At 33.2% G+C, this 12398-nt stretch overlaps 1 protein-coding gene across 1 annotated transcript in view; it reads left to right on the top strand.

Moving 5' to 3' along the window:
* Window positions 1-3251: 3251 nt before the first annotated feature.
* LOC106457965 (proto-oncogene tyrosine-protein kinase receptor Ret-like) overlaps window positions 3252-12398 on the top strand; it is an 87978-nt gene continuing 78831 nt past the window's right edge. Inside the window, exons 1-3 of the mRNA XM_022384065.1 lie at window positions 3252-3272; window positions 7974-8122; window positions 10749-10823. Of these exons, the coding sequence (XP_022239773.1) occupies window positions 10760-10823 (64 nt within the window). The 5' untranslated portion in view covers window positions 3252-3272; window positions 7974-8122; window positions 10749-10759. The remainder of the gene's footprint in view (window positions 3273-7973; window positions 8123-10748; window positions 10824-12398) is intronic.

Here is a 12398-nt window from a genome sequence, read left to right as displayed (position 1 = left end):
TTTACTAGATGTTCCTCCTCTAGCCTCTAGTCTATCACTTCTAAGCTAGGGACGGCTAGCGTTGACAGCCCTCAAGTAGCTTTACGCGAATTTCAACAAAACAACAAGCCACTATCGATAAACAGAATAGAACTAGATATATAATGAAGTGGTTGATGGTTAGATATCAAATCATAACACTAACTTATTAAAACTTGAAGTAATTTGACATTCAGTAAGGAATAGTTTAAATGTTTGAGATTTATATAAGTTTTCATTGGTTTCTTACACTGCATAATGTTTTTTTTCTTCTAACAACTGCATTTTCTGGATCACTTTGTCTAGAATAGTCATTTAAAGTAAAATACTTGCTTATATGTATGTAACCTTTATATCTTCTATCTCTGTCTTTAACAGCATCTGAATAATTTATCTGTATTATAATCGTTACCAAAATGTCTTATTTTCAAAACTTCATAATACTTTGAAATTTAAATGTTTAGTGAGGAACCTACTGAACTAAATAATTAATTCAAAAATACAATAATATCAACTTTTACAGTTCTTATTTTAATGATTACAACGTTTCGACTAGTAGTATCGAATCATCAGCAGGTAAGAGTTACATTTACAAAGACAGTTGAATTTCACAGAACGTTACAGACTTGTGATGATGAGGTCACGTTTGAAAATGGCGTTAAATTAGTTTTTTTAGTCAAATAAGGCAGATAAAATATTAATACAAATAAAGGGAAAGAGTTTCCTGGATATTTATTTATTTAGTGTTGGTTTTAATGACTTTATCAGTAGTGCTTCAGTTGGTTTTCTTCTGTTGATGTATGGTTCTCTTCGGATGATTTCGACGTTGTTTTCAGTGATAACGTGTTTTGTTTCTTTGAGGTGTTCAAACACATGTGAGGGTCCTTGAAGACGTTTCTTAACTCTGAAGTTCATCTCTCTCTCTCGGTTCATCCTATATATATAAGTGTTTATGTGAGTTGCATTTGACTTTGTAGATGCTTCTGTTGTATATGATTTAAGTGAGGTAATTGTTAGGTTCTTGATACCTAGTTTTTATATGATTATTGTATTTATGTCGATCTTTTTTTTCTTCATGAGTCGTTTCCATAATAGGTTTTCGCAGATGTGTTTGACATAAGGAATTGTAGTGGTGATAAAGTTGTTCTCATCTTTAAAATTTGTACATTTTGTTTGTTTGACGTTTTTTTTTGCGTGTTTTCGGTGTATTGATGTTTTTAATTTCTGCCGGATAGTTGTTTTTTTTTTGGATGAAGATTTCATAAATTCTCTGTAGTTCATCGTCTAACTTGGTTACAGAGCATATATTAAACGCCATTTGCATCATACAATTCAAGGTTCCTTGTTGCTTTTCTATGAATTTTAGTCTCATTAAAATCAGAAATTGCCTACTATAAAAGTTGCTGTTATTGTATTTTTGAATTAATTACTCTGAACATTTCCTTTCTTTCAATACCGGATATTGTTTATAATAGAATATTGTTATTATAATTATATGTCAAGTTTATAAATGTTATTCTCTTTCTGTCTTGATCCATACACTCATGTAACCTACTATTTATTTAACAGAATATTAGTTTATTACATTAGTCTTCAGTTAAAAACATTGTTTATTATAATTCTTAAGTTTGTTTAACGCTATTACAGCTTCGTCAGGAGCTTGTTTGTTTGTTTGTTTTTAAATTTCGCGCAAAGCTACACGAGGGCTATCTGCGCTAGCCGTCCCTAATTTAGCAATGTAAGACTAGAGGAAAGGCAACTAGTCATTACCACCCACCGCCAACTCTTGGGCTACTCTTTTACCAACGAATAGTGGGATTGACCGTCACATTATAACTCCCCCACGGCTGAAAGGGCGAGCATGTTTGGTGTGACGGGGATTCGAACCCGCGACCCTTAGATTGCGAGTCGAGCGCCCTAACCACCTGGCCATGCCGGGCCTCCGTCAGGAGCTATCGATATCCTACCAGTTCACTAAATATTCGCGAAATATTGAGCTGATAAAGTTACATTCTGGAGATATTGGTCGTCATTTTATTTACGATTATTGTTAATTAAATATATATTTATATTCTTATCGTAAGGTGCTCTGATATTCTCGAAAAACCTCTTCGATAGCGGCGTGCGACATAGGAGGTGTGAGATAGAGATGTTATAATGTTTCTCATATTCGAAACTGGACAAAGGCCAGTAAAATAAATTTAGTTTTACTAAGAATTATAATCAGTCTTATTGTGATTCAATGGCACACAAACAATTGATCTATATGTCATAAGGCGTTATATGCATAATACTGTTTTCCTCGTCTAATCTCAATCTATGCACTCATTCAGCTGATCATTTTCTAAATGTTGTTAAACCGTATACTGTAATGTCCTTGATAAAGGTGTAAGCGGAAACGTTGGATAGTAAATAATATTATTCTACCTTGAATTACTGGTCATCTTTTCGCACATACATTCAAGGACTGAAAGAAAAAGTAATTAATACATTTTTGGCTTGCTTTCCATACAGGATTTCCCTGTAAACATTGTAGCTCTTCTTGTGTATATCATTGTACATAATGAAACAGATTTTTACTTATGGATGGTATGAACAGCTAGATTTTATTCGTTTTGATAAATCTGAAATAGAAGAATGTCTGAACACATAACATTCTGCATTTGATCATTTCTCTCTATATATAAATAAAACCTAAAAAAATAACATAAAAGTATTGAAATAAACAAATTACAATGAAGAATTCTTGAAACGGGTATATCTTTGAAATCTACCATCAAGCAATTTTGATTACTTAATATATTGGGATAACTTCAAAAGTTTAGCTGTAAAATAAACATATGCCCCAGTAGTGGGCAAAGCATGAATAGCCCATTGTGTAGCTTTGCATTTAACAACAAAAAAGAACAACAACAAAATAAACACATATCTGGTACCATGACGCGGTTTTTAAAACTAGATTACTATTATCTTATAGATATGCAGTTGAAAAATGTTATCCTTGTATTTTTAACCCGAACTGCTCTTTATATGACAGATCGGCTAAACAGTCAGATCAGGGACCTTGAGGTTCAACCATAGTCATACCTAAATTAGAATTTCTGACCAGTAAAAGAGCAACTATAGTCAGCACGGCTACGCGATTACTCTTCACCGAATTACAGGATTGACTGCTACAGTTATAACGTTCCTATAGTTGAAAGTGCAAGGCGTATTCAGTATTGCATATCACAGCTCAAACTTCGGAACTTCAGGTAAGCAGTCCGACACGCTAACCAATAAGCCTCGTTTTATCAATTCATTTAGAAATAAATTTGGTTTTAAAATATTCAAATAAGATCCAAAACTAGTTTTTTTTTTAAACTGAGGGTTATCAGTGGTGTTACCTACGTCACTAAAAGCTTGAGTTAAACGAAGTTGTTTACATTTTTTTACTGTAATTTAATTTAATGGCCAGTATCTAGAGTAAGCAGTTAGAATGAAGATCATTTCTATTTGTTTTGTTTTCGGATATTCCAGTAAAATTATTTAAGGATTATCTGTGCTGGAAGTCCCTAATTTTGAGACAACACTGAGGGTATTTTTCGATTTAGAGAAGGCATTTAATACAGTACCGCATCAAATATCATTACATAACATTATATTAATTTTAATAAGTATTATGAAAATCGTTATAAAAATAATATTTAAAACGTGAAAGAAATGTACAAAAACAATACAGTTTTGTTATAAGACAGAAGAAAAGGTAGTTAGTCAACATTATCCATCGGTAACTCTTATAGCTCTAAAGTGCGGAGCGTGATGATTTTATTTTTTGTGTTAACGGAACACGAGCAATGGTCCCATAGTTTGACATGTTAATATCTGAACCACGTTTAGCCCAGCTTAATTTGAAATAAATGAATTCAGTCTCAAAGCTTTATTGCATTAGTTTAGAAATTGAGCATGGCGACAAGTGTAATAAATAAGTGACACAGAAATGTGTGTGCGTGTAATAAATAAGTGACACAAACAGTTATGTGTATATAATGAATTAGTGCTACCAAACTGTCATAGTTGGTTTATATTTTGTTTTAAAATTAACTTACTTTTAATTAGAATATTAATGTGTAGATAAAATATTGGTAATAACTATGGAAACAGCTGTTTGTAGAATACACAAGTTTACACTACTTGGGTTCTTAAGCGAATTAAAAACTGTATTAAGAGGTAATAGAATTAAACATGTAATCAATTTTGGTGATGTAAACATTGATTTCTAGATAAAACAAATGATTTTGATAAATATATGGATTTAATGACTGTGTTTTGTTTTGAAGCATATATAAATGAAGCAACTATAGAGGTAAAGCAGTCAATTTCATGTTTTCATCACGTATTTTTAAGAGAAATTGAAGATCAAAAGTCATTTGTAGCCATTATAAAAATATGAATAACGGGTTATTACCCTAGAGCATTGAATGTAAATTTTGATAGAAAACCATAAAATGATGTAGATAGATGATAATTTTATGAAAAAAATAGATTATACAATTTTAAAACAAAATTTAAATAAACCAATATATATGTTTGTTATGGATTTCGCGCAAAGATACACGAGGGCTATCTGCGCTAGCCGTCCCTAATTTTGCAATGCAAAACTAGAGGGCTACTCTTTTGCCAACGAATAATGGGATTATAACGCCCCCACGGCTGAAAGGGCGAGCATGTTTGGTGGGACAGGGATTCGAACCCGCGACCCTCAGATTGCGAGTCGAGCGCCCTAACCACCTGGCTATGCTGGGCCTATATATTTGAACAAATGTATATGAAATATTTGCAGAAATATTAATTAAAGAAATAAATAAAAATCAAGCTAATACATAAAATGTTATAAAGCGAATTAATTTAAGAACTATGGATCACTAATGAAATAACAGAATTGAAAAAGCTAGAAAATATAATGTATTAAAAGTATGAAAAACATAATTCTAATTAATATTATGAAGTTCGTTTCAAAGATTGTAGAAATAAAATTTTAAAAAGCTATGAATAAAAAATAATCTCAATAAAAAGTAATTCTTAGAATATCTTTGTTTGTAATTAAGCACGATGGGATATCTGTGCTCTTCCCATCACGGGTATCGAAACCCGGTTTTTGGCGTTGTAAATACGCAGACATACCGCTGTGTCCTTTGGAGGTTAGAAATATATACAAACAACATAATTTTGTTAATAGGCTAACGGATAATGACAATCTGGAGATAATATTACACGGTTGCGTAGATGGTAAAAGAAGAAATGATAATAATTAATTACAAATTTTCAGCAAATAAATTTGATAACAGAGTCGTCAATCCAATCAGAAATTGTTACATCCTTACGAAGCCTATAGAAGCAGAAGCAGTTATAATATTTCCAGTAGTAGTAGTGTGGTCTTGTCATGGCTCCAGAAAAAAAACAAAAAAACTCTAAGGCAAACTTGTATAAATCAAAGGTTTGACTAGTCAAATATACCAGATGTTACAGCAGGAGCTGTTTAGAAGACTCTGAAGAGTGTAGCAAAACTGGTGCTGTTAATAATATAATTGGTAGAGGTAGAAAACCGAATGTCTCTAAAAGTAACATAGAGTATCTCAGGGCATGTTTCTATGCGATACACAACTGTCGAGCTTTGGCCTTGTTGTAAATCCAGACGTGAACGTCACATTGAAAACAGTAAGAAACAAGTTAGCACGCAGTGTTCTCCATGAGCATAATGCTGATCAAAAACTGCTGCTAAGAAAAGCAAACCAAACCAAAAGGTTGAAATGAGTATTGGACCATAAACAATGGAATTAGCAAAGCTGGATACATGTGTACTTTTTACAGATAAATCCAACTTCAAATTGCTTGGCATCAATCACCAATTTTTGTTCGACGACGAAGAGGGGAAATGTACCATAGTCAATATATAATATCTACAGAATTGATGGCACCTTGACTGTTGGCATGTACAGGCTTACATTTACACGACTCATCAGGCAAGGTTTCATCTTTCAACAAGACAATAATCCCAAGGATGCAGCAAATGTGGTGAAACGATGTCTAGACGGCAAAGAGATTGATAGATCACTCGCATCCATGACTAGGCCTGCACAAAGTCATGATATAAACATGATTAAAGCTTAATGGGCTTATGTAAATGCTGAGAAGGTTAAAAGGCGACGAAACAACGAGGGGAGTAATACAACTTTTGAAACAATATTCCACTGTGGTACATTGATAATCTGTTATTGTTCTATATAAAATGAAGGGCTCACAAACAAGATACTAATGTTTTGTACAACTTATTCATTTTCCTCTTGAATTTTCTGTGCAAATATTTTGTAGCATTAAGAAATTCACATCTAGTTACCGTTAATCATTGTTTGTGACTCAAGAATATGTATCATTCATTTGTTTCTATAACTATTATCATTGTTGTATATATATATATATATATATATATATATACACATAGAGTGCTGAAAATTGTACGTGTGTGTGTTTTTAGACAAGGCTGTACGAGAGCAATTTAAATTTCATCAATAGCACTCATCACCAACTGTTAAGCTACTCTTGTATGAACGAATGGTGTAATTTGCTCATCAATCGTATACCTCATCTACTGACCCAAAGTGCAGAGCGTGGTTTTATGGCAACAGGACGCCAATAAGAACTCTCGGATTCACAGTCCAGGCACGCGAACCCTTACACCAAACCCTTCCTTATTTTGTTTTAAAATTAATAAGTTTCAATTAAAAGAATGATGCTTAAATTTATGAACAATTTGTACTATGAAACTGTTGTCATTGAATTATACGAATATATATTTTGAAATTAATTTTAATTAGAGTATTAACATATATATTGATAAATAGTACTAATACCACTAACAAACTATTTTCATTGATTAGTTTGTTTGTTTTTGAATTTCGCGCAAAGCTACACGAAGGCTATCTGCACTAACCATCCCTAATTTAGCAGTGTAAGACTAGAAGGAAGGCAGCTAGTCATTACCACCCACCGCCAACTCGTGGGCTACTCTTTCACCAACGAATAATGGGCTTGACTGTTACATTATAACGCCCCCACGACTGAAAGGGCGAGCTTGGGACGGGGAGTCCAACGCGCGACCCTCAGATTAGGAGTCGAGCGCCCAAACCACCTGGTCATTGATTTGTGTAATGTTTGCATTGAAGTTTCGCACAAAGCTATACAAAAGACATTTTTGAATAACCGACTCAGATTTTTAACTAGTCAAGAGCACTCACCACGAACTGTTTGACTGCTCTTTTCTGACCGGCTACCAGTGGCTAAGCGGTAAGTCGGAAAGCCTATAAACTGGGTTTCGATACCCATGTTGGGCACATCAGAGACGGCCCACTGTGTAGCTTGTGATTAACAACAAATAAACAAACTTTTCTGGCCGAATAGTGTGATTTGGCCGTCACTCTCATCGGACAGATACGATCAGTTGGGCAGAACATATTTTAGTGGCAACGAGATCTGAATCACGAATTCTTGGCTTCACATTCTATTTTGGTTTAAAATAATTTAGTCTTAGTTAGTATGTGAAGAAAGATAAGTTATTACTATTAAACTGTCATCATTGGCTTTTATTTCGTTTTAAAACTAATTTCATTTAAACTAGAATATTAATATATATAATTATATATTATTGATTAGTGCTACATAATTTAGTTTTAGATGCAAAATCAGGGCAGGTACGTTTAGAAAGTATTAAGTATGGAGAAAACAAGAAAAATTATGCAGTGAAAGATATTTTAAGGGGATTTTTGCTTACAATATTTATTTACTGTTTTGTTTCTCCTTATGACATACACTTGGAAAGCTGGGTTTTCAGCTTAATGGTGGAGCATTAAAATGAATGTTTTCCCACAATTGACTGGCTAAAAATGTACATGTATGTGTTCCCTGTATACCAAATCCAGAGCGAGGCTATAAAGAGCACGTGGTCTGGCGCGCACAGCCTGGTATTCGATCAACTGCTGCGATCCGAAGTAGTTCAACGTACGCCGCAGTAAAGTCCACTCTAGACAGGCGTTACACAGGTATTCTCCAACCACCTGCTCTCTTAAAGGTAAGAGTTCGTTATATTTTATATCTTCTTTATTTCAACGGTGCTTTTAATTTATGTAGCTATGTGTGTGCTCTGGTATCCACAATTATATACCACTTACAATATTAAGAACAATGTACACAAAATAAACCCGTTATACTTAGTAACATACCGACCGACCATTCGTAGGAAATATGTCGTTTGCTTCGATCCAGTTAGATAAACCTTAGTTAGAGCTTTGTTGACAATTAATGTTTGCCCTTAACGGTATCAAACTAGAAAATATATAATATTTAGCATATATATATATAATTTATATATCATTAATTAACAAAAAGCTAACACTTGGCACTATACTGACCGATCATAATATCTGAAGATTAATATTAAAATCATATTCAACAATGATATTATTTAAAGCGTAATGCTCAAAATTATTGGGTCATTTATAACCTTGTGGTTAGCGTGGGACGGGTTGTCGAAACGAGGATCTATGACTCTCGTCGCGTTCCCTTAAAACGGAGATTAGAATATCCCAAAAGTTGGCGGTGGGCGCTGTTGACTAACAGCCTTCCTTTTATTTTAGCAATTAAAATAAGTTATAATTACGCAGATATCCTTTATGTAGCTTTGCACGAATATCCGAATCAATCAATCAGAAATTACTTTAACTAGAAATAATATCAGATAACACTCGAAACGATTTTCAACAGAGATAATATCAGATAATACTCGAAACGATTTTCAACAGAGATACTATCTGAATATTTAATCCTGTTCGAGAGCAATCTTAGCTTTTCTTAAATCTGGCTTAGTCGCTCAGGAATAAAGACTCGGTTAACATACAACTAAAACTCTTTTGTTACATTTTACAACCGCCTTTTACAGGCCGAGCTCCCCAGTGGCTCAGCAGTAAGTCAGCAGGCTTACAAGTCTAAAAATCGGGTTTCGATACCCTTAGTGAGTAGAGCACATACAGCACAGTGTGTAGCTTTGCGCTTAACAACTTCTCACGTCTAAGTAAAAGTTTTTTATGAAAATTCTAAATAATACAAGATGATAGAAGAAGAGAAAAATGACTTAGTCGTTAGGAAAATTATTAGTAGAGAAAATAAAAATCACCAGTTAAGGTCATTTAAAATAAAATTCGAAAGCATTGTAATCAGTGTTATATTCATAAAGAAAAATGTACCAATATTCTGTGTTAGCTAGCAGCAGGAATACTTTTCGACTGTTAAATACATAAAAAATTAGCTAAGCCACACATATATTTGTGAGGCTAATCTTGAAGCGTATCTAGGTGACAATCAAATGATTGCATTCCTTTAAATTGTACTAAGTAATTTATCTATCTAACGATTACATTCCAGATTTACTAATTTTAACATTTAAAGGAAAGAAAGAAAACCCAGCAACAAATACGTTGAATTTATTTTAAACAAACCTTTAAGATAATAAGGCCAAAAACAAAACAAAAATAAAGTTACACAAAAACAAAGCAGTCAAGTCAAACTAGGGTACAAACTACAAAGTGGAATGGTAATATTTACCTTGATACGAGAGTTATCTATGGTATTAGAGCCTACACAATCACAGGGATAAATCGTCTATAATGTATGTATCCACAAGCCTCACATGAGAAACAACAAACGTCAAGAGCAAATTGAGGGTGTTTAAGTCTATAAAGTTTCAAACATCTAAAACTACCATTCACCATTTGCAGCTAGTTGTGGGAGGTTAAAGTTGCTTAAACTACTGGAATACCAACTTCACGATATAAGTTTTGTTTTATCACCTCTATTGGCATTGTTCTAATACCCAGTTTTATTTATTTATTTATCTTATTTTGCTTTATTTCATTCAGAGAAATTATCTCCTGACAACTGGATACAGATCATGAGTTTTGGATGTGGTCTTTTTGGGCTTGAGACCCCATATTTGCTTTTAATATGATATCCTTATATATAACGTTTGTGAATAGATGGTAATTCTAATTGTTTCGTTTGTCATTTTCCACAGATACCTCTATTACTAAAGGTACTTTTTATCCTTTCCACACGGGCCTGGCGTATCCTTGTGATTAGTGCTCAGTTTGTGAATGCGAGGGTCCAAAAACGCGCTCCATTTTCGGGACCGTAGGTGTGCTGTAAGAATTACAGTCAAATTTCACTATGCCACATTGGACTTTATATCCTAGTTATATTTACATTCATAGTTTTATTTCCAAGTTTGATACTTTTTGTTTTTGGCTTTGTGTCTGAAAAATGTATTTATTTGTATAGGTTTTTGTGTGTGTGTGTGTGTTTAAATTGTTGTACAGTGAACATATACTCAAACAATTTCTGTATATAATCCAGTATCAATATCACTACATAAGTAAACCTATAAAATTATAGAATTCAACCACGTAAATGTTTTAGTTTTGTATAAAAGATCATATGAATATGATGATAAATATATTACTTTGTACATGTAACTCAGGACTGCCCACGATTAATCTCACTCTCAACGACAAGCTATGAATGAAAATAAAATCATAATTTTGTATCATTCATCAATTAAAAAAAAAACAGAATGACCCATGTTTTATAATAATTATGTGAAATTTGTGAAATGAGACATGATAAGTGATATGACTTGTTTACAGATGCTGTTATCATGGTGAGCATAGCCTTGACAGCACTAGTGACGGCAAGTACATGCCTGCTAATAGTGTGGCAAGGTGAGATTGTAAATTACTATTTTATATTATTAATCTCATAAATAGCTATTAAAATACTGTTTTTTCAAGAGAATAACCTAAAGAATGGATATTTTAATTACGTGTTTTCAACATTTCAAAACATCTTGAATGACATCAACGAGACAATACTAGCTTAAAAAAGAAAAAAAAATCACGAATATTATTTGTATGCTCGGCCTTAATTACTTAAAACTAGTTTTCAAGAATAGATAAGAAAGAATACTGTATCTTTCTCATGTTTATTACTTCTCAGAAACCCCAAATCATTTATCAACACTTGCATTTAGCTTATACACAGGATATGCTTGAACGTAAATCTATCTATCTATATGTAGATATATTGATATGAATGTTCAAAATATTTCAAAAACTCTTTATTTCTACTAACATAAAACAAATAAATATGAACTCTCATACATAAAATCATGATTACAAGTGATTTTATCTTCCAATATACCCTTCAGTTTCCAAAGCAAGATACTTTGTTGATAAAGCCTTCATAAGAATAAAGTACTTCTTTTGAAGCCCAAGGCAAAATTTAAATCAACTCACTAATGAAAGAAAAAAGATATTAACAAAAAAGGAACAGTAAGTAGATTTCATGCAGCTTGATTAATTAAAGTGTTTTGCTTACATGAAAGTTGGGCCGGACGTACCCTAATAGCTAAAGTGTTCCGACTTTGCATTAGAATGTTAACTGTACGCGTCCCGTAGCCGTTAAAACGCGCTACGTACCATGGGACTACGAGTGTACTATAAAGGAGAAGATCAAATTTCACAATTCACCCAGAAAAAAAAGGAAGCTTATGATTCGGCGGAAAGTGCTGTCAACTAACTGCATTTTCTCTAGTCTATCAGCTCAAAATTTGGAACGGCTATGCGCAGATAGCCCTTGTGTAGCTTTGAGCAAAACTTCTAAAGAAATAAATTTACAAAAGTTGTTTCGAAAGGTATTTCTACTCCACCTTGGGCATAAAGGATTCGTTAACGTAATCACAGAATCGTAAATGTTTGTGTTTGGACTTCAAAGTTTTCTTGAACAGAATGATAAGTATTTATAGAATTCATAGCAACGTAAATGTTATTATAATTCGACTGGAATCTCTTTCTGAAAGAGTACGCTGTCATTTTTTTTTAAACTGGTGGTTCTTGTTCCTTTAGCGCAAAGCTACACACTTGACTGTCAGTGCTCTGTCCACCGTGAGGAATCGAATTCTAAATTCTACTACTGTAAAACTTTAAACTTACCGATGACCGACCGAGAGATTATGTGTCCTTATTAGGCCGATTATTTTATTGTATCTTATTATGGTGATATTTTTACAGATTATGTTCTCATTATTTTTTTCAGGAAGAGTTAAGATAAAGCAAAAAATAGACGTGGTATAAAATGGTTCTGAGAAAAAGAGAGTTATATTCAAATTGATTTGTAGTATTTACCTCTGTTATTTTATGATAATTCTTCCGTCATCCTACCCCCCTAGTGGCACAGCGGTATGTTTGCGGACTTACAACGCTAGAATCCGGGTTTCGATACCCGTGGTGGGGGCAGAC

This window comes from Limulus polyphemus, unplaced genomic scaffold, assembly GCF_000517525.1.
Source record: "Limulus polyphemus unplaced genomic scaffold, Limulus_polyphemus-2.1.2 Scaffold398, whole genome shotgun sequence".
NCBI classification, from domain to species: Eukaryota; Metazoa; Arthropoda; class Merostomata; order Xiphosura; family Limulidae; genus Limulus; species Limulus polyphemus.
Note: the sequence above shows the minus strand (reverse complement) of the source record. Positions and strands in the feature narration are given on the sequence as shown.